Source organism: Crinia signifera, chromosome 3 (assembly GCF_055691185.1).
Source record: "Crinia signifera chromosome 3, ASM5569118v1, whole genome shotgun sequence".
Taxonomy (NCBI): Eukaryota; Metazoa; Chordata; class Amphibia; order Anura; family Myobatrachidae; genus Crinia; species Crinia signifera.
Genome location: NC_139219.1, coordinates 312,655,879 through 312,680,978, shown reverse-complemented (window position 1 = coordinate 312,680,978; position 25,100 = coordinate 312,655,879). Strand labels below are relative to the sequence as shown.

The 25,100-nt window shown below is 49.3% G+C and overlaps 2 protein-coding genes across 4 annotated transcripts in view; one reads left to right on the top strand and one right to left on the bottom strand.

Annotated features, from left to right (window-relative positions):
* EVA1A (eva-1 homolog A, regulator of programmed cell death) overlaps positions 1–17,713 on the bottom strand; it is a 313,736-nt gene extending 296,023 nt beyond the window's left edge. The window contains exons 1-2 of one of the 2 annotated variants that reach the window (XM_083178647.1): positions 17,614–17,634; positions 6,933–6,991 (exon numbers count right to left, since the gene is read on the bottom strand). In XM_083178647.1, the coding sequence (XP_083034773.1) occupies positions 6,933–6,942 (10 nt within the window). In that variant the 5' untranslated portion in view covers positions 6,943–6,991; positions 17,614–17,634. Of the gene's footprint in view, positions 1–6,932; positions 6,992–17,613 lie in introns of both variants that reach the window. The other variant, XM_083178648.1, reaches the window with a different exon arrangement.
* MRPL19 (mitochondrial ribosomal protein L19) lies at positions 17,124–24,503 on the top strand. Of its 2 annotated transcripts, none has more exons than XM_083178653.1 (6): positions 17,124–17,283; positions 18,493–18,601; positions 20,172–20,290; positions 22,367–22,501; positions 23,279–23,457; positions 24,205–24,503. In XM_083178653.1, exons 1-6 carry the CDS (start codon positions 17,139–17,141, stop codon positions 24,448–24,450), a joined length of 933 nt encoding a protein of 310 aa, XP_083034779.1. In that variant the 5' UTR covers positions 17,124–17,138; the 3' UTR covers positions 24,451–24,503. The 2 variants fall into 2 exon arrangements, with proteins under 2 accessions (XP_083034779.1, XP_083034780.1); XM_083178654.1 differs by lacking the exon at positions 17,124–17,283 and adding an exon at positions 17,661–17,777.
* The last annotated feature ends 597 nt before the right edge of the window (positions 24,504–25,100 follow it).

The window sequence follows — 25,100 nt, the reverse complement described above, 5'->3', positions numbered from 1 at the left end:
GTGATCTTGGACTGCCCCCCCCAACTGCCCCCACCCGCGGGACATTGCCACTCATAGGAGGGACAGTGGGACAGTCTCCAAATAGCAGGACTGTCTAGCTGCCTATTCCCGGACATTGTATAGTCCAGGAACGTCACCCCTCCGGACTCCGGTCTTAATTACCGGATTCGCTGTCCAGAGTAATCCTGGATGGGTGGTTGTAACCCTAGTAGTTACGCCACTGCCCTGATCTCCAGCAGGACATGTAAGAATGCCCTGGTGGCACCCACACAAATTGCCGCTTTCCACCTCTGCACTTATTTTCTCTCTTTCTTGCACTTTATCAGCCCCCCCCCCCCCCCTGTATACTCCTACTCGCTTGTTTATGTGTGAAGTGTGAAATACATCCACATTGTGTAACCACTCATTTATAATAAGGTGTGAATCTTCCCTTTGATGAGAGGAATGAAACAAAGAATAAAGCTACAGGTGGGGCTTATACCAGCTCAAAAATGATCAAAACGGAACATAAGAGTGAAAATCGCATTATTTTGTGCGCGTCAGCTAACTACTCTGTGTCACTTTGTGACAGCCGACACACAGACGCTAAGCGCAAATGACCCAATATCAGAGACTTGCATCATGAAAATCAAACGTACATCAAAGCAGAATTCCTGGCAATGGCTAAATATCAAACACAATTATGGAAGGCTAAAAATGATCAAATGGTCTTATTAAGAGGGCACGTTATGTGTCATTTTCTGTATGACATGGTGGATCTTCTAGAGCAGTAATTCCCAAACTTGGTTCTGAAGACACACTAAAGGCTTCCGTACACTGCTGCAAGAAGTCGCTGCAGTATATGGCCAGCCGATCCCCCTTGAGTCACTGGGGCCCTTCTCGGGTGGCAGGATCGCATGCAATACATTGCATGCGGCCCTGATGCATGTGACACCGGCAGGGGGGCCGAGTCGGAGATCAGACGTGCAGAAGGGACCGTGTATGCTTGATCGGATGTCAAATACATTCGATTTAGCCACTTTTCACCCGATTTTTCAGTCGGATTGTAGTGTATTGGGCCATAGGGGGTAAATGTACTAAAGCTTCTAAAAATGAAAAGAAGTGATGTTGCCAGGGCCTGATTAACCAATAGACTGATTAGACTGCAGTCTGGGTCCTGGGGAGTGCAGCGCCGACACAACAGATTGCGCTGGGACAGGAGCGCTTCCTGGTGCCGCTGAAGTTAGGTCTGAGCAAGGTCTCCTGAGATCTTCCCCAGAAAATGATGGAGCAGCGGTGCCTTCTAGGATTGGCGGTGCCACGGAGGCAGGGATGCTGGGAAGAGGAGATCCTGTGAGAGCCGCCGCCAAGGATGGGATTGATGCCACTGCCGCCGATGCCAGCACTGCTAGGGCGGTAAATGTGTATGAATGGACCTGGGGCCCGAGCCTGTTACAGATTTTTAGCTGAACTGTTGGTGGGGAGGGGGCACTTCTGTATTAGCCTAGGGTGGCTCGAATCCTTAATTAGTCCCTGTATGTTGCCCATGGTAACCTATCATATTCAGTCTATCATTTTCTAGGATGCAATAGATCAGCGGTTCTCAGACTTTGGGTCCTGAAACCTCAGTGGGTCGCGATCAACTCAGCATGGGATCAAGACTCCATGGGCCATATTTAATGGTCTTTACCGAGCTGTGAGAGCTCGCAGATCAGTATTCAACCGACCCCCCCCCCCTGCACATGCCGCTTCCACATCGCTGGGTTTTTATAGCGAGGTGGAAACGGCATGTGCGGCCGCCAAAACAGTGAGGCGAGTGGCTAAATGCAGCAGGCTCCCTGCATTAGCCACAAACCACACCATTTTGGGGAATCCTCGCCGTCCTCTGCCAGCAAGGATTCCCTCAGAACGTTGCGGCCAGCGAGGGGGTTAAACGGCGAGGGTGGCTTGTTTTTGTTTAGCCTTTTCCCTGACACTCCCAGAATATGGCCAGTTACAACCCCCCCAAACGCCAAATTCGTGTGAATCAACTTGTGTGCGGCCAGCTATTAAAAAAAGTAGCAGGATTTTATCACAGGACGCCTGCGCACCTGTGTACTACGAGCTGTAGGCATGCACAGTCTATTGATAATCGCCCAACATGCAAATTCGTAGCTGTGTGATTAGGGGGGATGCACTAATGCAAAAATGCGGTGAAAACCCCGTTATCAGGGTTTTTACTGCATTTCGGGAGGCACTAAAGGACCCACTGCCGGGTTACCGCGGCGTAAAATGCAAAAGCTGACGATACCCCCTTGTCTTAAATAAACTCCATTGTCTCCAAGCACTGGTGAGCCAGCTTTCCACACACTGTTCACACTGCCCCATTATAATTTGGAGACCCGTTCACACCTAGCCAGAACCCGGATTAACTTCTCATATATATAATTCTCTAACTCCTACTCGCCCTCTATATTCCAGAAATGCACACCACATCTCTGGCCAACTGGTTGCTTCCTCCCAATCTCTCTCTTTAAGAATGTGCAAATGCTGCTCTCTACCTCTGGAACTCTCTCAATCAATCACATCGTCAATGGCGGAGCCAGCCGCAGCTCTCTCGGGATCTCCTCTACCCAGCGTCCCTGTGTTGGTGAAGCCAGTATCACAAGGAAGTGCTCCCATTCCAGGCAGAGGCGGATTTAGACCCCAATTTTGGCAAGATACCAGTTTGGGGCTCCCCTCCCTCAAACAATCCATAGCACTGTATTTTGCTGCTGATTTCTGGCAGCATTGAGAGTACCTGGACTCCTGCACAGTCTAACGATAAATGCTCACTTGCGCGGACACCAACCCATTGCGTAAAAATCTGATTCAGGCTCTAGTTCTTTTTGAAGTAGCTTACTACCTGTGTCACGTTCACAGTAACCTGACTGCCCACATACAGTGGATGAGACCATTCTGTGAGTCCAAACAGTTTTATAATTTCAAAGAACATCAAAGGGACTTTTATCTGTGTGATGTCATGAGTGTGGGCGGGTCCATGTGATGTCATGACGTCATTCGGTAGTTGAGCAATGCTCCTCCGGGAATGTTGTGGATGGCCAGGATATCTTTATGGAGCCCCTTGGGACCTTCTAGGACTAGGTTGCCTTGTGGAAAACTAGCCTTGGATTCAAACTCCCCCCCCCCCCCCCCCAGGATGCACTGTGATAAAACACTGGTGCGGCCCAGGTAGGTATTAACACTTTGACATCCCACTCTTAGGATAGAGCATATTAGGTGGGAAGAGTGGTTCATCTATCCCTGTGCTGATAGACAGGTATTGTATATGAGTAATGTCACTCCAGTGTGAACTTCGCTGCCTGTTTCCTGAGATTTCAACAAGAAAATTCCTAACATGATAAGTCACTCAGGACAAGAACCACCAAACGAGACACTCAAACGCATGCCTGTTTATACAGCGTGGATCAGGATATAGTAGGTATTAGATATTGGGTAAGACTGGCCACATGGAATGTTTTTGCCCTCAGGGAAAAGGTAAGTCAGGTGACAGCATACAGTCCAGCGAGCCAATGTGTTTCCTTCAATATTTTACACTTCCAGCAGCTAATTAATCACAATTACCGATCCATCCCAGTCTGTCTGCACACTGCCACTATGCCTGTCTGTACTCGCTGACAAACTTCCTACAGAGATGGGGAGCCCGCTGCAAGTCATCTTATAAACAGTACCCGGAGCATTTAACCCTTTACTAGCGAAACAATGAAACGTGATTTATACAGAAACTGTAGAGAACAGTACTCATGGCACTCCAAAGATGAGCGCAAATTAGACCATGTCGCTAACGATTGCCCTGCCTGGAAATCCTGGACAAACTATACAGTGCTTACACACCTGGGGTTATTCTGGTGGGCTCGCTGAGCAGCGAAAGTTCTCTGCTTAGCGAGTCTTCTAATGCTGCCTGCCAGGCGTGCGAATGCCCTGCTGTGCTGCCCGGACCAGTGACCTCCTCCTCCCTGCACCTCTTCCAGGTGCAGGGAGGAGGAGCTCAGCAGCTGGCTGAGCAGGAGGCTGGCTTCCAGGCACCGGCAGAGGGGGAGAGCCGCGGAGAACCCACTCAACCCTCCCCCCTGGCTGCTTCGCAAAGGGCAGCTCTTATCACAAGCGCTGCCCTTTGCGTTAATAATCACATACGTTAGTACATATGTGATTAGCAATGCTGGGCACACACCAGCACGATGCTGCTCGTGAGCGGGTCGTCACAGGAATGTACGACCAGCTCACGAGTTGACGGAGCCGCCGACCGGCTGGCACAGAAAATCCCCCTGATGTGATCGCGATCTGATCGCGACCCCCACCCACTACAATGGTTGTTACTGAGATCCTACCTGCAGCAGGTAGGATTTCAGAAAAGACTGACCATTTTATATGGTTGTCATGTTACTTGTTTAAATAAATTCTCCTTATTTGAGACGTCTACTCCATTCTTGAAGAGGGAAAAAGATACCTTGATGTGTGTCATTATACATCTGACGACGCGAGTACCGGTACGTGTTTGAAAAGAAACCATTGTAAGATTCAGCTATTATTTGTAGAAGTCAGTTTTACCGACTTGTCCATTTGCTTTCTTTATAAGGCCCTACTGAGCTATCCACGAGCAAAGTTTGTATTTCCCTTTCTTTGGTGCTTCAAAGAATCTTCTTTTATTTGCTTGTTCACAGACTACTGCTTCATCCCTCACTACCTGCTCCAGCCAATCCACTTTGCCTTTGTTCCCAGGATTTTAAGTTTTTCCAGCTCATCAGAATTATCTTTGTCTCTCAACAACGGTCCTCTCAGGACTAAGCTAATGTGTCTCGGATAGACCCCTAAGCGAAGTGGTTCTCGCTTGTAAGCCACCAGCATGAAGACAGGTATGAGAAATCAACCTTGAGCCTAAAAAGAATAAACGGGTCTCCTGTCTTTTCTTGGCCATCAACAAAGGAGACTATTCGGCCTTAGACTGCGATGAAGCCTTTCAGCCGGATTAGTTTTTGCCAGGAATTGAATAGCAAAATCCAGAAGAACCTGGACAATTGCTTTGTTATGTGTTCAGTGTTTACCCTCTTCTGCAATGATTTGTTCTAGAATGTGTCTTGCTGTTAGAATGACAAGATCACCTGAAATCCAGGCAACAAAATGGCCTATTAGTTGAAGCCTAACGGTGACCTAAGATGAAGTAGACAGTCAACCAGGAACCCTTGTGCAACTTCTTCAGATTCCTCTTGGGCCATGGAGTTCCATAGCTGTGGGCTAGCTTACCATACCACCCAAATCAGGTGGTCACTGTACATTTCTGGCAGTAGACTGGTTCAGAGAAATGTCCCATGTTGTACAACAAATGCCCACAGCATTACTACTGAGAGACATATTTGTGTTAAGGTTTTAGGTGTGAACCCAGCAGCTGTGGCCGCTGTTTAGGTCCTACACTACCTCTGTTGGTCTGCCCTAAAGAATGACAAGTACCTGCTGATGCTAGGGTTTCACCTATAATCTCCACATTTGGAGTGGTGAATTAATATCGCCCCAACTCCGGTGCAACCAGGTCTTATGGTGGACAAGGGACTGGTGATTCTTTAGAGGAGACCAAAAGGTGAAACTGGCAAACAGGGCCTAACTGGGGATGACACTAGCTAATGGCTCCTGAGCCAATACCGGGGGAAAACAAAAATAAGTTGGCGACCACGTCTCAAACCACATGCGACCTAGTCGCAAGAATAAGAATACTAGACAACACAAAATATCACCACACAATTCACTGCAAACCACACTATGAAACTGAGAGGTCAAAACACAAGAAGGAACCTCAATGGTGTAAAATGAGACCCTGCGGCATACACTGAGCAAACCGGGCACATGGCATGCAACCAATTTTGATATGATGCTTTTCACCATTCATGCGGGCTGAGGCCTATTTTTTGGATTATTCTCCCACAGATATTCTTAACTTCTGTCTCTGAATAGTCTTTCTCGTAGGCAACAGAGATATTCATATAGATTGTATGCTTGCAAGCAGGGTCCTCCTGCCTGTTTGACTGTCTGTTACTACCCCTATTTCCAATTGTAAAGCGCAACGGAACTTTGTGCGCTGTATAAGAATCGGTAAATAGATAAATATTCCGTACCACACAGCAGACTCAAGACTTTATTAATGTCACACTAGTCTATGGGGCTGATACAGAACACAGTTCCCCAATGGTTCAGTTCTGCGCATGCATTGCAGACCGTAATAGTCTGGCAAACTGCGTAGACTTTTTCCTAATTACTTTGTCAGACAAATATCCTGGTTATCAAGTAAAAATCCCCTTATTGGTTGGTTGTTTATCACTCTCCATTTTGTCACTTTTAAAACTTAGTGCATCTTGTCCAGAATCTGTTCCGATGGGTAGGGGTCTGCGCAACTAGCCATCGATAGTGTTAAACTATGCAATGAATGACCATCTATGTTTTTACCTATTGATGTTCATCCATTTTTCTTGACTAACTGACCTGTGGACCAATCAATACAGAGCAGGGCTTCACGGGTGTCGGAACTATGCTCCTTGTCCCGGCACTTGAAAAACAAAAGCAAAACAACGGTTTTGCTGTGCCATCGATAGAGGGAAACCATTTGGTTCTCCCCATTGATGGCAAAAGAAGTACTCCACATCGGCCATAAACCATCAATGATTTCAAATCATTGATGGTCAGCCCTAGTTCTTGGACACATCCCTGCGCATGTTACGAGGGGATGCGGGCGGAAGGGGTGGCGAGGCGGAGTTCTTCGGGGCAGTGCTTACCTGCTTGCTAGGCAGCGAGGGTACGCTGTCTAGTGAGCGGGGCTGAATAAGGCCCTTTGTTTTTTTAAAGTAGGCCTCTGGCTGTCTATAGAATTTGTACTTCAACGTGCAAAAAGGGCTGAAAATAAAAGTAATTTTGACGTAGTTAAAACATACCAGTTGTCATGTTGGAATCGCACTGGTTCCGTCCTAAGGGGAAACTTTATCAAGGCTATCTGGTAACAAAATAAAAGAATCCTTTATTGAAGCAAGCAGGTGACAGTAACGACCATTACGCCTCATACCCCATGGGAAATGCTGTCAAGAGATATTAGGAAACACATAACAGATTATCGGGATATCTGTCACCTGCAGCCGGGACAGGCAGTCTTGCAGGATAGGTTATAAGCAGGGATCGTGCAGTCAGGGGAGGCAGGGGAGGCAGTGCTTCCCCTGTCATTTTGTTTCAAAATAATACAAAGAATATACCTATGACACATATTCTGTGTCATAAGTATTTTCTTTAGATTATTTTACTAGATTGAATTATTTAACCTAGTTTGGGAGGCACCGATAAGCGTGCCTCCCACAAAGAACGGCAAGGGGATTAAGCGGGGGGGCAGGGCTAAGCAGTTGGCTAAAAAATCCCATTAAAAATAACACAAAAGCAGCACTTCTAGAAGTGCCTAATTGACAGGGGCTTCTGTGATTGGACAGCAGATCCAGTTGCTGTCCAATCACAGCAGCCCCTGTAATTTAAGCATGACAGTGTCACTTTGGCTCTCGAGTCCCGGTTCCCTGCCGTGTGCTGTGTCCCTGTCCCCTGCCTGGTAAGTACAATTTTATGATGGGGGACAGAGGTAGCTGCGGGGGACGGTTGCTGCGGCGCTGGTGTCGGCGGCGGCGGCCATGGGGGGTTTGGCAGGCGAGGACAGAGATGGCGGCGGGGAAAGGTTGCTGGCTGGCGGCTGCTGGAAGGGGAGCAGCAGGAGTCGGCTGCAGCCAGGCATGAGAGTCGGGAGGGGGGGTGCGATGATGGCTGTGACAGTGCCTCTCCATTCACAGCCACCACCGCACGGCACTGGTTATAAGCATATTTATATGAATGGGAAGAGGCGCTTTTCGTTCTATTCTTAACATTTTACTCCAGTGTATGGCTAGTTCATGAAGGGCCTGGGCAGAGGAGGAATTAGACCTCACGAGGCCCGAGGCAAGATAATAGTTTGGCACCATCATAGTTACATAGTTATATAGTAGATGAAGCTGAATAAAGACTTGCGTCCATCTAGTTCAACCTAGGATTTAATAGCTTATCCCTTGTTGTATAGTATGTTCTGAAATTTTTAAAGACAGATTATGATTCGTATTTGTGCCCATGGATGTTTTTAACCAATAAATGTTTATCAAACCTTATTGCTATCCTCGACCAAACAACCCATAGCACTATATTTTTGATGCTGATTACAGGTGGCATTGATAGAGTACCTTGGAGTATGCACAGTCTAACGATAATTGCGCAGCTGCGTGAACATCGGCATATTGCCAGCGATTGGAGTGTGCACCGGCGATAAATCGCCGGCTGCGCGCTCCTGTTTGGTCGCTGGTCGGAGGAGCGTGAAGTGATAAAGTGTCTTGTTTTTCTCACCGGCTAATCAGCTCATAACTGTGAAGTTACATGCTTGATTTGGAAAGTGACAGTTAGGAGCTCATTGGCTGGTGATTAAAAACCAGACACTTTATCACTTCACTGAGCTTAATAAATCTGCCCCTGAGGATGAAACTCGCCTGCAAAGGGTGTAAACTCCTGTGCCGTTGCCTACTCATGCATGAACGACATCGTTAACGATTTTTCCTTGATTTGATTGGATTTCCTGGGCGATATAGTGTATACGCCCTGAACAAGATTATTAATGATATCATCGGGTAATGTGTACCTAACATACGTTACATAACAAGTCTTTAGACCTGTGGCTCCCAAACCAGTGGTGTAACAATAGCCCCGCAATCCCAGCGAAGCGCTGAGTAAGTGTGGGCGCCGGGGGTCTGTGGGGCTATCGATGCTCTGCACTGCCCTGCCTTACCCCGCTGCTTGCCGCTGCCGCCGCCGGGTGTGTGGCCGACTCCCGCAGATCTACTTGTCTTGCAGTCCCAGCTCTCCTGCTGGCAGCAGCTGGCTCCTGCTAATGAGAAAATAGCCCACACAAAATGTCCCCCCCCTTACAGCAGACACTTTTTAAGGATGCTAGACAAGTAGATCTGCGGGTCTCGGCCACACACCCGGCAGCGGCGCCAAGCAGCGCCAGCGGGGTAAGACAGGGTTGGGGGAGGGTGGGCTTTATTTTACCGGGGGACGGGCTTAATTGTACCAGGGGGGGATGCTGATTTTATAGCTACTGTATCAAACCGTGTGCCGTGGCAGCCTGGAACACCTTGTGACCCTTGCAGGGTACCTCGTGTTGGTGGTCCAGAAAAACATCCATTCGAAGCCTGTGCGTCGGTACACACGCTGCGAGGGGGAGGCGGGTTGCCCGGCTTTCGCTGGGCAGGGTTTGGTGGACTCGCAAGGCTGTGAATTTGCAGCCTTGTGAATTAACCAGAATAACCCCCAGTGTGTAGACAGACGAACATTCAAGATTTAAAAGGCAACAGCGCCATCTGCTGGTGGAAAATATAATGTAAAATCGAGCCTCAAACAGCCATATAATTAATCTTATCTCTGGAAATGAGGAAGCAAATTCAACACTTAATAATAACTAGGTGATTCATCGCGCCCTACGGGCGCTCTTCACACCGTCGTAAGGGGCTGCACCCCTTAATTTGTGAACATTTGAATATGAGAAAGATGGTTAAAATTGTATGAAAGATACACCTGTATTGCACCTTCAGTAATAGGTGAGGTGTTTAAATAGAGAGCATATGATGTGGAAGGGGGTGTGTATTGTTTTGTTTAATTAAAAAGCGGTTACAGAGTAAGATGTACATTGATAGTGTGGATGGTACAGTGACATTTGTGGGTGGGGGGGGCTGTGTGTGCATGTTGTTTAGGTGTGTGTGTGTGCAATAGTATAGTAGGGTGTTTTTGAGTCAGCGGCTCCCCACTGGCGGAGGTCACGACACAGGAAAAAGGGAGGCTGGGTAGTAATAGGGGTGTGTGGGCATAAGGGGGACTAAAGAGGAGGGTGGGAGATACTATGCAGCTTCTGCCAGTGGGTGAGGGTCCAGTGTGGCAGTACAGGATGGTGGCCCTGAGTCAGTGTCTCCTCCTACTGGGTGGGAGTTAGGGTGCATGAGAGCAGGAGGCTGGGCTATGAGGCATGATAGGGGCATGTGGGCAAAACAGCGTCAGCGACTCCCCAGTGGTGGAAGTTACGGTTCAGGAGAGCAGGAAGCTCGGTAGGGATACAGGGTTCGCAAATACTCGCTATAGCGAGTATTTTACCCGCTTTTGAGCAGCAGGGACTCAGTTTTTGTTTCTGCCTGCGTCCTCTGGGACGCGCTCCGGTTGCATCGGTATGCGCGCTGTGTAACTGTAGCTAGGGTGGAGGGATCTGTTTTTCCCCCTCTGTGATGAGGCCGCAGAGGAGGAAACGTGCTCACGCATCACAGTCGGGCGCTGGCTGACTGGCCTTGCAAGGAGGAGAAGGCTGCCGCATGGGGATGTGACATGTGAGTACCTTGCGCGCCCTGCACAGTTAATTGGCGCTGACAAATTACTGTCCCTCCCTGCCCGCTGACAGTCTAGTATGCTGCTGAGCGTGGCAGCGTGTGAACACTACGCCAACTCAGCCCCTAGCCACGCTGACTGACAGTCCCACCCACCTCAGCCCTGGCACGGTGACTAGTCTACTCTATGCCCACTGCTGCACTTACAGTGTATGCCGCTGCTGAGCGCGGCAGCATGTGGACTCTTCCCCCTCAGCCCTGCAGTCTCCAGCCGCGCTGACAGTCCCGTCCTCCTCAGCCTGAGGCGCGGTGACTGACAGTGTAGTAGTCCTGCCCTCCTCAGCCCTGCAGCGCGGAAGGCTTGGCGGGTGAGGGGGGCGACACTAAGCCGGGTATACGCACACCTCTGTCGGCTATTCCCCACGCCAGCATATGCCTGCCGGAACCGGCTCTGGAAACAGAGGGCTGGGAGTGCGGGCAATGCTCTCCTCCTCTGCGCTATTCAGCAGCATCTGCTCCTCTTGTACTCTATTGGTTGCGGTGCACATCTGCCCAGATAAGTGGGGAAATGCCTGTGGTGTGGGGTGTGGGGGGCTGCTAATGTGGATGCTGTGAGGTGGAGTTGGGGAAAAGTAAAGGTTATTTCAAGGTAGTCAGGTGCAGGCAGAAGGGGATATGTGATTTCTAGAGTGAACAATATTGGGCATTATGGTGTGACAATATTAACTGACTGGGCATTGTGGTGTGTGGCACATTATGTACTGACTGGGCATTGTGCTGTGTGGCACATTATGTACTGACTGGGCATTGTGGTGTGTGGCACATTATGTACTGGGCATTCAGGTGTGTGGCACATTATGTACTGGGCATTCAGGTGTGTGGCACATTATGTACTGGGCATTGTGGTGTGTGGCACATTATGTACTGACTGGGCATTGTGGTGTGTGGCACATTATGTACTGACTGGGCATTCAGGTGTGTGGCACATTATGTACTGGGCATTCAGGTGTGTGGCACATTATGTACTGGGCATTGTGGTGTATGGCACATTATGTACTGGGCATTGTGGTGTGTGGCACACCTTGTACTGGGCATTCAGGTGTGTGGCACATTACGTACTGGGCATTCAGGTGTGTGGCACATTATGTACTAAGCATTCAGGTGTATGGCACATTATGTACTGGGCATTCAGGTGTGTGGCACATTATGTGCCATACACCTGAATGCCCAGTACATAATGTGCCACACACCTGAATGCCCAGTACATAATGTACTGGGCATTCAGGTGTGTGGCACATTATGTACTAGGCATTCAGGTGTGTGGCACATTATGTACTGGGCATTTTGGTGTGTGGCACATTATGTACTGGGCATTCAGGTGTGTGGCACATTATGTACTGGGCATTGTGGTGTATGGCACATTATGTACTGGGCATTGTGGTGTGTGGCACACCTTGTACTGGGCATTCAGGTGTGTGGCACATTACGTACTGGGCATTCAGGTGTGTGGCACATTATGTACTAAGCATTCAGGTGTATGGCACATTATGTACTGGGCATTCAGGTGTGTGGCACATTATGTGCCATACACCTGAATGCCCAGTACATAATGTGCCACACACCTGAATGCCCAGTACATAATGTGCCACACACCTGAATGCCCAGTACATAATGTACTGGGCATTCAGGTGTGTGGCACATTATGTACTAGGCATTCTGGTGTGTGGCACATTATGTACTGGGCATTTTGGTGTGTGGCACATTATGCACTGGGCATTCAGGTGTGTGGCACATTATGTACTGGGCATTCGTGTGTGTGGCACATTATGTACTGGGCATTCAGGTGTGTGGCACATTATGTACTGGGCATTCAGGTGTGTGGCACATTATGTACTGGGCATTCAGGTGTGTGGCACATTATGTACTGGGCATTGTGGTGTGTGGCACACTAACACTATGTACATTCTGCTGGGGGGTGGGGGAGAGGAGGCTGCTATAGTTGTCAGATGATATTAGAACCTTCGTTTAGGTTGGGACCCAGAAAAGGTCAGGTAGGACCCCAATTTTTAAACGTGAGGAGTCCCCGGGACCCACTTTTTTGTGGGGTTTTCGCGAACACTGGGGATAGGGGTGTGTGAGTATACGGGGGACGAAAGAGGGGCTTAGGGGTGCCGTGAATTGCGGGAGGGGCGCGGGGGGTGCCGTGAATCAAGGGAGGGAGGGGGCGCAGGTGTCCGCGAATGGCGGGAGAGGGCGTGAATCGCGCGAGGGGGGGTTGCTAATTGCGGGAGGGGGGTGCGCGGGGGGTGACGTGAATCGTGGGAGGGGGGCGTGAATCGCGGGAGAGGGGGGTGCGCGGGGGGTCCGCGAATTGCGGGAGGGGGGGGGCCCGGGGCGTGATGAATCACCTAGTTGGTTATATATTCTTGTAGAAGGATGGAAGGATGTTGCTGTCATTCAGAATGCATTTACATAAACAGTAATAGTAGCAGTAAAAGATCTGACTTAAAGCACCTACAGTAAAACAGAACAGGTGTTATATATTATACAAAGAATTGGTTGATGATGTGTAGGTTGACGTGCACATAGTTGTCACTGGAAAAAATTGCCACGAGAAAAAATCAACACAGAAAGCTCAACACATGTAAATGTTGAAATAATTGTGACACTTGGTGTCCACGTCGACACATGAGAATGAATATGAAAACATTCAAAAAAAGAAAAATAAATCTTCAAAAACTCATGTCAACCTTTTTCATTGTCGACCATAGCCAGTCAGTGTTTTGCATGTGCCATTTAATCCTGGGGTTGCCTTGAATCGCGCACGGGGGGGGGGGGAACGGAGGTGAGGGGTGTCCGCGAAACACGGGAGGAGGGGTCGTGGGTGGATGCCATGAATTGCGGGAGGGGGGGTCGCGGGGGGGTGTGGGTGCCGCGAATCGTGGGAGGGGCGCGGGGGGTTGCAGTGAATCTTGGGAGGGTGGGTCGCGGGGGTGGGGGGTTGCCGCAATGACAGGAGGGGGGTCAGGGGGGGAATCGCGGTAGGGGGTACCGCGAACCGCGGGAGGGGGGGCCCGGGGGGTTGGCGCGAATCGTGGGAGGGGGGTGCCGCGAATAGCAGGGGGGGTCACGGGGTGGGGCCACGAATCGCGGGAGTCGCGGGGGGTGCCGCGAATTGCGGGGGGGTGTGCTGCGAATCGCGGGAGGGTGCCTCGAATCGCCACAAGAAAAAATCAACACAGAAAGGTCAACACATGTAAATGTTGACATAAGTCAAGATGTGGCACTTCATTGGTGTCCATGTCTACACGTGAGAATGAATATGAAAACATTCAAAAAGTGAAAAATAAAACTCAAGTCAACCTTTTTCCTTGTCGACCATAGCCATGTCAGTGTTTTGCATGTTCCATTTAATCGTGGGGTTGCCGTGAGTCGCCACAAGAAAAAGTCAACACATTAAATGTTGACATAAGTGTGGCACTTCATTGGTGACCATGTCGACACATGAGAATGAATATGAAAACATTCTTAAAATGAAAAATAAATCTTCAAAAACTCATGTCAACCTTTTTCATCGTCGACCATAGCCGTGTCAGTGTTTTGCATGTGCCATTTGATCCTGGGGTTGCTGTGAATCGCGGCAGCTGGGGGGGGGGGGGGTGGTGGGGGGGGTCCGCGGGAGGGGGGCTTGCGGGGGGTGGGTGTGCAATGAATTGCGGGAGGGGGGGGTCGCGGGGGTGGGTGCTGCGAATTGCGGGAGGAGGGGTGCAGGGGTTGCAGCGAATCGCGGGAGGGGGAGGCACGGGGCCGGGGGGTTTGCCGCGAATCACGGGGGGGGGGTGCAGGGGGGATGGGTGCGGGGGGTTGCAGAGAATCGCGGAAGGGGGGGACGCGGGGGCGGGCTGCCGCGAATCGCGGGAGGAGGGGGGTCGCGGGGGGGTGGGGTGCCCTGAATCGCCGGAGGGGGTGTCGTGGGGGCTTGGGTTGCCGCAAATTGTGGGGGGGGGGCTGCGAATTGCGGGAGGGGGGGTTCACGGGGGCGGGGGAGTGCGTGAATCGTGGGAGGGGCCCCGCGAATCGCAGGAGGGGGGGGTAATGGCGGGGGGGTGTGCCTCGAATCACGGGAGGGGGGGTCGCGGGGGGGGGGACCGTAAATCGCGGGAGGTGGGGTCGCGGGGGGTGCCACGAATCGCGGAGGGAGGGTGTGCCGTGAATCACGGGAGGGGGGGTCGCGGGGGGGGGTGCCGCGAATTGCGGGAGGTGGGGTGCCGCGAATCGCGGGAGGGGGGCGGCGGGGGCTGGTGAGTAGCTGTGTCTTTGCTGGGTAACATGGGGAGGCAGAGGGTGTCTGGCACTGTGGGCTCACTGGGCTGGTTCTCTGTCATGTGAGTCAGTCATGTGAGTCAGAGGCTCCACCCAGCATTAGAGAGTCAGACACACTTTGAGTGACAGATGTAGCCAAATATATAAGAGATGAGGCATAGAGTGACATTGAATGAGATGCGAAAATATGATTTGTGCGATTTTTAGGCAAAAAACGGCCGAAATCGCAGGTTTTTCCGAAATCACATATTTAATGAGATGCGAAAAATGGCAAAAAACGCAGATTTTGCTGCGAAATCGCACATTCTGCGATTTTTAGTATCGCCGGAACTCGCATCCAAATGTTTTTGCATTGCAAAGTATACAATTCCCATATTTAATGAGATGCAAAAACTGGAAAATGGCACTAAAAATCGCCACACATTTACATGTCAGAACCTGGTCTGCATGTGTGGCGATTTTTTTTTTTTTTAAATAGTTTTTATCTTTTCTGTCAATAAAAACTATTTAAAAAAATAAATAAAATCGCCACACATGCAGACCAGGTTCTGACAGGCGAATTTGCCAGAATCATGCACAGATCATTGAGATCTGTGCATGGTCCTGGCTTAAACAATGTGTAAAAGTTAATTTTTTTTTTTTTAAATGGTGTGATGTCCCCCCTCCAGAGCATAACCAGCCCCGGGCTCATTGAGCCGGACCTGGTTCCAAAAATACGGGGGACAAAAAGTGTAGGGGTACACCGTATTTCTGACACCAGCCCCAGGCTCTTGGATCGGTCCTGGTTCCAAAAATAGGGGGGACAAAAAATCTGGGGGTCCCCCGTATTTTGAAACCAGCACTGGGCTCCAACAGCCCGCGGTGTCATGCCACAGCCAGGGGACACTTTTTACATAAGGTCCCCCGACCGTACCATGAGAACCGTGGCTGGTCAGCCTTGGACGGGGTACCTGTGGGAGGACCCCCCCAACAAAGGGGTCCCCCCCCCCAGGCTTCACCTGTCCAGGGCTGAAGCCCGGCGCTGTCACTGGCGTCCCTGGCCATTGGACCCCAGCCTGATAGGGTTAAAACAATCATACATCACATTGCTTTATACAGGTGAACTACAAGTGCCTGCAGGCCTCCCCTGCATGCTGGGACTTGGGGAACCACAAGTCCCAGCATGCGGGGCATTAATGGGCCCACTGGGACTTGTAGTCCACCTGTAAAAAGAATGTTAAAATAAAACACACACACATAGAAAAGTAGAACTTTAGGTACTTGTGTAGTTTCACGGCGGCAGCTTACGCTACATTTGAATCTACGCCTTACTTGTGTAGTTTCATGGCGGCATCCTAAGCTACGTTATCAGCGTAGGCTGCCGCCATGAAACTACCGAAGTAACTACCGTACTGTTGCCGGGAACTGCATCTATGTCCCCGGCGTCCCTGGCAAGCCTACTCAGCACCTCTCTCACACCGCCGGCGCCAGCGTGATCCCCTCTCTTTGGCGGAGAGGGGATCATGCTGGCGCCGGCGGAGAGGCGCTCCATCTGCTTGACACGCAGGATCGTCTCAGACGCTCCAGCAATGACATGCTCCTGCGTCTGAGTAGGTATTACAGCAAGGTACAGCAACCCTGCCTACAGGGTTAGGGGTTCCGTAGCGCCTTTTGAAACCCCCACTATCCAGGGCAGTCCGAAGCGTGGCGAGTGCATGCGTTACGCGTCCTCCCGACATTTTCATACCCCCACTATCCACGTCGGCGTGGAGTTGATTTCTTATAGTGTGGTGAGCGCAGCGAACCCGAAACGTGGCGAGCGCATGTAAGGTAATCCGCGTCCGCTCGCCACGCTTCGGGCTCGGTGCGCTCGCCACACTATATAAAATTGACTCCACGCCGACGTGGATAGTGGGGGTAAGAAAAAGTCGGGAGGACGCGTAATGTGTCCCCTCGTGGGGCACGCTGTGCTCGCCATGCTTCCGGCTGCCGTGGATAGTGGGGGTTTCAAAAGGCGCTACAGAACCCCTAACCCTGTAGGCAGGGTTGCTGTACCCTGCCGTAATAGCTACTAAGATGCAGGAGCGTCTCATTGCATGTCAAACAGATGGAAGGCCTATCCGCCAGCGCCAGAATGATCTCCTCTCCGCCAAAGAGAGGGGATCATGCTGGCGCCGGTGGTGTGAGAATGGTGCTGAGTAGGCTTGCCAGGGACACCGGGGACAGAGAAGCAGTTCCTGACAACAGTAAGGTAGTTACTTGTGTAGTTTCACAGCAGCAGCCTCCCCTCTCCGGGAGAAGCCATCATTAAGCCCCGCCCCCTTTCCTGTAAATGCTGTGATCTGCGGCTCTTCGGGGAGGGGGTGGTACTAAATTATGTTATTTACTTAATTGTAGCCCCTCCCCAAAGAGCCGCAAATGCCGGTATTTGAGAGGCAAGTGGGAAGGAGTGAGAGGGCTGATGCAGTGTCCCCGCTAAATGCGGGAGGTGTGCCCACCCTTCCGGGGGCGCTGGGAGTGGGACCTGATTTTCGGGATCCTACCGGCCATTCCAGGAGGTTAGGTAAGTTACTATGACCTTGGGGTTTATGTACTAATATCCTTGAAGAAAGATTAAATGGAGAGATAAAGTACCAGCCACTGCCATATTACTACATGCTGAGTTTGAAAATTGACAGGAGCTTGTTGGTTGATACTTTATCTCTCCAGTCCACTTTATCTTTCTCCAACGATTAGTATATAACTCCCCTTCCCCCTGCATATAACCATGTCACGTGATACTGAATGCAGGTAAATATAGGTACATTGGTACATACAGATAAATAACCAGTGCAGCAAGTTATACAGGGACATTATTACAGTGGAGAATTTGGCAGTGGCACACCGTACTTACTAGTCCACCGCTTCGCGTCTGTAACTGTTCTGTCTGCAGCGGCCTTCCGTAGCGTCGTTCACTGCGCATGTCTGTTATGTGCAATGCATGTGCATCGTTCGTGCCCGGAGCAGACATGGCGGCGGCCGGCAGGAGGTCACTGTTCCTGGCTCGGTACCGGACAGGTGAGGACACAGAGGAGGGACAACATTGGATTGGGTGTGCGGTATACAGTGTCATTCTGCAGTTTAACCTGCCAGTTATATGAGTGTTTGTGTGTGTGTATATATATATATATATATATATATATATATATATATATATATATACACACACACACACACACACACACACACACACACACACACACACACACACACACACAGTGTTAAAGCTATTGTAGGGTATTCTGGAAACTGTAGTTCCACAAAAGATGGGGGGCAGCCTGTTGGCTACCTCTACACTATGGTCATGTGACACCACAAGACTTACCACTATTTATATTTTTAATTGTCCTTTCAAGAATGGTTATTCATGTCAGAAATTTTTGTTGATCATGTATTGGGGGTAGTATGTTTCTCTGCGGCGTTGCTTTGATGGATTGGCTCCAGGTAATAGTAGTAGTAATAGCAATCTGTTGCAGTACTTCCCACTACCCGCACAGTGCCACGTTGAAGGACAGCAAGCATCTGAGAGCAACATTATGGCTCACAGAAGGTTATTACCCCTAGTCTGTATGATACTCATTGAATTGTTACCAACTGATGTAGCGTGGCTGATGCAGTAACGGATTCCAAGCTTTCAGTCTTATTTGGGCCAAAACCAGACCAATGTATCTCTCCCAGAACTAATTTCTAGATTAAATGTGTAAAATAATCTGTTTCCTCTCTTTAATCAAAGGGTTTGTGACCCCTGCCAGACTCCTTACTGATGGTGAGCCACCAAAGTTCACACCACCTGTCAAGCCGATTATTGCTCCAAAGGACGGCCCGGAGGGATCTCAGAAAAGGTGTCTCTACTTTCTCTGTGTTGATGTTTTGCAAATGATTGGGATAGTGGATAAGTGGAGTAGCATCCAATCAGAGGTGGTAGAGGCTTAAGCTGGGTACACATATATACAATCGTCGGGCCGTTCTTCCGTTCTGGGCGGACGGCCGTTCAATTGTATAGGTGTGTACGCTGTCCCAACTCCCTCTGTACGATCGATAACGGCCAAAAACGGTCTTGTCCATCAATACTCGGTCAGTCAAAGGTTCTTTGCTGTTTAATTTTCATCCGACAGGACGGGCCCATATCGGAACAAAAGTGCAGTGTGTACGCACATTCGATCGATATGATGGCTGTTCTTGTGACTATACTGCCAAAGCTGCATGATCTCTCCTACAGCACAAGAAGCATTCACCTCTCCCCATGTTTATGGGCATATGGACGGATTCAGTATTGAATCCCGGCGTTCAGAATCCCGACGCCGAAATGCCGACAAGGGGGGGACGCGGGCCCGCCACGCAGCGGGCCCGGTGCCTCGCTACGCTCGGCACACTAATTTATTCTCCCTCCAGGGGTGTCGTGGACACCCACGGAGGGAGAATGTGTCGGCATTTCGGCGGTCGGGATTCCGGCGGTCGGGATCCTGACCGCCGGGATTGTAACTGCATCCCATATGGACATATACGGCAAACTGCTATAAAGATGGGGAAAGCGACTACCAAGCCACTTTGCCGTATCTGTCCATAGTTACCCTGCCGGCTGCTATAAAGATGGGGTACGCACTGAGCAGGCAGCCCTAGAAAGAATGGAGAGAGGTCAGCTGGTAAATGGAGGAGACAGGACAGCACAGGGATTTGGGAGGGGGATGGAGGGAGCTGCTGTATGTGAGGACGGTATGCTGTCATGGCAGGTACAGGCAGTGGAATGCGGTTCTAGAGCATCACTGACCACACTGGATGCCCCTGTAATACACTGGTGAAAGCAGCAGAGGTGACAGGACTCCGGGGACCGCTCTATATTAGTACATAGGGTGAGAGCAGATGGCCAGGCAGCGCGTCCGCTCCCCAGAGCCGCCCCTCTGTGCCCTCACGTGTTTTTGGGCTGTCCATAGGTTTAGTGGGTTCTACTTCGTGTCAGTAAAGATCCATACACTCGGCGTTTTGCCAAGCGTTTATGCACAGCGGTGATGGGGGGAAATCACTGAGTGATTTTTCTCCTGTCCAAGCAATTTTCCCAGGGGTGGCCGGCTTTCCATAGCAGGATGCTATGGAAAGCCATCCGTCCTGTCCCTCATCTGCTGGTAATACCAGCAGATGAGTGACAGGGTGGATGGCGATGTTGGCAGATGAGTGACAGGGCGGCTATTGTACTGAAAGAAGCTCAAACGGTAAAAGTGATCTGCTTTCAGCTCAGAATTGCCCAGTGTGTGTGTTTATGGGCCTTAAGTGTGTTTGCAATGGTTGCTCTTAACTTTTTTCCTATAATCCCCCTTTTCCAAGAACCACTTACTGAGGGTTAATAATACTGTTAAATCCATGAATCACTTATTTTATTTACAGTTTAAATACTTTTTTTCCCCCCCCCCAATACAGGTTCCTGAGCCCAGAGTTCATTCCCCCGCGATGCAGGAAAGACCCAATGAAGTTTTACATTGAAAGGCAAGATATGATTGAAAGACGAAAAGTGATCAGCATTCCGGAGTTCTACGTAGGTGCGATATTTGGTTAGATCTCCTGTTGTTAGCAAGAAAACCATCTCTGTACAAATATAATATGCAAATATGACCCAGGCGTACCTTCCAACTGTGTTAAATCAGGACACTTGCATGTTCAAAAAGGGGGGAATGGCTTCCTTTTATGGGAGTTTTATTTCTGTTCAGATCTTTGTAATTATCGTAAAGCTGGAATCACACAATTTAACGTCAAAATAGCGATAGGTCTCTGTTATTGATCTCTTCGTAATAAGAGGCAAAGAGGAATTGGCATTAGCATCACATTATTTTCCTAGTACGGATTAAAAAGGTAAATAAATGATAGAGATGATTATATAAGCAGTCAAACTGTCCTTATGCAGGTAGGCCCATGTTTTTTGCCATGGGGATATAGCTTTTTCATTGGGTTCTGAGGTGTTCTTTCAGCTTTCCAATGAGGTAAAGCAGACATGTCCAAACTATGGCCCTCCAGCTGTTGCGAAACTACAAGTCCCATCATGCCTTGCCACAGCTTTGCTATTAGGGAATTCTAAAACAAGGCAGGGCATGCTGGGATGTGTAGTTTCACAATATCTGGAGGGCCACAGTTTGGACATGCCTGGTCTATCATTTCTGACTGCTCTGGCCACGCACAGGTTCTGGCTCACTAGTTCCATGCAAATTGAATTACTGGCTTTTATTTTTTTCGTTCAGCCCAATCATGGGGTGACATTGTACAGGCCTGCAGGAAGTGAGCCTGACCATGGTATTTACACTGCAAAACTAACCTGGGTCTGATGCTGACCTGATTGAAGTTCTGCGAAATTTCGACCCTGCAACCCCCGGGGATTGCGGAGGGGGGTACCGCCCAGCAAAGTGCTTGCATATGACTGGCAGCTCCCTGGCTGCGCAGCCTGGTCATAGTTAAGGTCCCAGCGGTTGAGTGTGATGTCATGAAGCCTCTGAGGCCCTCAACTGTAGCAGCACAGACCTACCTGCACTTTCTGGTCCTCTCTCAGAAATCCTGTTACATCCCTCCAATGCGGCATCATTGCCCCCCTGTGGGAACTTAAACTAGGATCGCAGTTTAAGTGTTTTGCCTAAGCACACATGATCTGCGAAAATGGTCTGAATTGGGCTTCAAGTCCCACACAGCTTGCAACTTGCAGGGTATTATGTCCATACAGGGTATTTCCCCTAGGCGTTCGGACAGTGGGTGGGGTGTTTACCAGGCAGCAAAAATACACTGCTTAGCGAGCCGTCCTGAATCAGGCTCTTAGTCCCAAAGCAATTTATCAGTCTCACATTGAAAACATATAAAAAGAAGTATATCCGCACCAATGGTGGAATCCTCCTGGGGTACGCCCATGTTCCTTCCACGTACAGTCCCAGATGTAGACAGTGGGTAGTGTGGTAGAGGGCGCCGGCTCCACAACCCTCCACTTACCAGTAGCGTCTTATAAGTCCTCCTTGTATTCCCCTGGTTACAGTCAGTCACCAGCCTAATGCATTTCTGATGTGTTGTCCTTCATCAGAGGCTTGGTGACATCAGGCTCCGGGGGCTCTATAAATACCTGCTTTAATTGTCCGCAATTGAAACTGGTGCCTGCGCTTTCCCTCGGTCTTCTGGCGAACTACTTCTGCTAGATATGACGTCATCGATTTGCTGCGTCCGGAAGTTCCCAATGGTACGTGTTAAATATCAAAGGTCCCTTCCCGGACATGTATGCCGGGACCGGAAGTTGTCCACAGGCCAATTTGCAGTCCAAATTTACTTTGACTGGACCCCTAAATGCAAGAGACATAAGCGCCAACGAACGTGACCCCAATCCAAATTTCGCTGTAAGTTTCCTTAGGGTTCATGTCGAAGGCCCTGTGTGCTCGCGGGCAGCACTTGTCGTCATTACGCAATTATTGTTCTAATATTGCTGCATTAACCATTGATCATTTTAAATTACCATCAGGGGCATTTTCTGATCAGTTTGAAGTTTACTTCCAAGATATGAGAAGAGTCCATCTGTGCCTGTATAAAGCGGATGGTTTATTACTTGTGGGCGAGTAACTCCTTGTATTTGCTTTGTCCCATTTGCTCTGCAGGCAGCATTCTTGCTGTGACCATGACCGATCCTCATGCAAGTGGAAAACCCAACCGATTCGTAGGGCTATGCATACAGAGATCGGGGAAAGGCCTAGGGGCCACGTTTTTGCTCCGAAATATTATTGACGGGCAAGGTAGGTTCAGAATACAGCATTTTTATGTATATTCATTATTGTACACTATTTTAAAACTCTTATAGGAGCGCTGTCACTTTAAAAATTCGAAGCAGACGATTGGCCGGATGTAATGCAGGACCGGAGGTTTTATCTTAAAGTAGCAGCGGTTCACAAGGCATAGTTTTGCCTTGTAAATGATTGCCCTTTTTAAAAAAAAAAAACCTTTGAGTTCATCCGGCTTCCTACTTGGCCACTGGACTCGCACCGCATTATATCTGGCCAAACTGTGGCCCTCCAGCTGTTGTGAAACTACACATCCCAGCATGCCTTGCCATAGTTTAGCATTTCCTAATAGCAAAACTGTGGCAAGGCATGATGGGACTTAAAGTTTCTCAACAGCTGGAGGACCATCGTTTGGCCGTGCCTGCTATAGAGTTTATAATCCAAAGGTTTATTAAAGAAAATAAACAATGGGGGCTATTGTGTAACTTGTTTTATACAGAGACTATCGTAGTTGGAACTTTCTAATAGGGGATCTCATATGATTTGACCACCATGCCTCGAACCGCTTAGCACTTTGCCCTCCATGTTTTTTTGCCCCTGCCAGAAATTTTTCAACCGCAGTCACTAGTACAGGAAAATTGAAGTGCAGTTGCCTGTGATCCTCGTGTGTTCTGCATTGATTAGGGCACGGTGGCACTGTGGCTAGCATTGCTATGTCACCAGTGGACAGCGTGTTATAAAAGGTACAGATGGTCAGCGTGTTCTGAAGTATGCTCTCACTCCGTTCTGCAGGTGTGGAGCTTAAATACGACCTGTACAGTCCCCGAATCCAGGAGATACAAGTGCTGAAACTGGAGAAGAGACCAGACAAGAACCTGCTGTACCTGCGAGACGCGCTTCCTGAGTACAGCACAGTGGATGTCAATATGAAGGCAGTCCCCTTCTGGGAAGCAGAGGTCCCAGTCAATACGGTGAGCATCCAGCGAGTGTGAAATACAGAGGTGCTTTAGAAAATGTAATGGCGGCCAAACGCTGTAGGTTCTCCATACGCTGTGGAACTACAAATCCCAGGCAATGAAATATCCTGCTTAGCCAGGCAAGCCATTGTTCTCTCACACCCGAGGAGCGGGTATGCTGGGAAATGATCTTCCATGAGGGGTTAAAGTGCCAAAACAGTGCAAAGAGTTGTCCTTAGCAACCAAATGGCTTCTAGCTATCGTTTTCTAAAATATACTTCATAATTGGTACCTCAAAGCTAATTAGTTGCCATTGGCGGGCATCTGCTGATTTCATTCCCCTTTGGCTCTCCAGCCGTTGTGGAACTACAAATCCCAGCATAGCCTGACAGTTTTGCTATTCAGAGAATGCTAAAACTGTAGCAGGGTATGCTGGGATATGTAGTTTCAGAACCGCTGTCGAGCCACAGACTGGCCGGGCCTGCTGTAGACCTTTATAATGGGGAATCAATTTAGTGGGGGGGTATGTAATATTTTTGTTATTGATATATTATATAGCTCTTAATCTATTTTTGTTACAACGATATTTACCGATTAGTCGATAAAAGAGAAATTGTGTATTGTGGGCATAGGGATACTTATGTTGTGTAATGAATCTGCCTTGCCGTCTGTATGTTGGGATATCATTAGAGGGGTTCCCGTGATTTGTGTAATAACATTATAACGATTGTATTATTGTCTCCTGTTGTTTTCCCCCGTAAGTTGCAAGTCAGGATGAAGCCGCGACCTTGGTCCAAACGCTGGGAGCAAGACAAACACCAGATTAAAGGGATCCCGTTTGAGCATTATCTCCTGGAGAAGCACATAAAGAGAGCGGAGAAGTCCGCTGAGCCCTGGGTACAGTTTGACATGCTGAAGGAATACGATACCACCGCAATAGAGAAGAAGATACTGGCAGAGGTCACACAGAAACTAGCGCAGTCTACAACTAACCAGACCAATACTTGATAAACGGTTACCCTGTATATGGAACCGTATAATAAAAGTTATGTTTGTAATTATTTGTATTGCACTTATTTGAATAAATATTTGAAACCGGTAATATTTGAATTATATTGTAGGTTTCTCAAAAGGGTCAGGGCACCGATTTCCTCATTCTTCAAAACTGGTTACACTCCTACCCCTTACACATCGCAAATGCCGGGGTGCACCTGGAAATTAGGACACTGGGCTGTCCGGACATTTGCGAGGTGAAGCTCCCACATAGGGCGTGGCGGAACGGCGGGTGGGGGAGGAGAAAGCACTTGAAACTGCCGCCGCCTCCCTATAGTGTGAATGGGACCCGGGTTCACACTGCCTGGATCCCACCTGGGTAAAACCCTTCTTCTTTTATCCCGGGTCGGGTAGCTGGACACAGATTTTTCAAAAGCCTCTTTCACACCGCACCGTGACCCAGGTCGACCCGGCAACAACCCGGGTTGGATCCGGTCTATATGTGTGGTAAGAAAGGGATATCAGAGATACTAAGCTTTGAAGAGAGAGAGAGAGATAAAGTACCAGCCAATCAGCTTCTTGCTGCCATGTTACAGGCTGTGTTTGAAAAGTGATTGGTAGCTGGTTGGTTGGTAACTTCTCTCTCTCCCAAACTGGTACTTAGG

Bases quoted from the DNA above. Each gene is read 5' to 3' on its own strand.
- MRPL19 (XM_083178653.1), top strand. From the start codon at position 17,139: ATGCCGGTATTTGAGAGGCAAGTGGGAAGGAGTGAGAGGGCTGATGCA. The intron at 17,284-18,492 runs GTAAGTTACTAT...CTTTAATCAAAG, and splicing joins CGGCCATTCCAGGAGGTTAG to GGTTTGTGACCCCTGCCAGA. The intron at 22,502-23,278 runs GTAGGTTCAGAA...TCCGTTCTGCAG, and splicing joins AAATATTATTGACGGGCAAG to GTGTGGAGCTTAAATACGAC.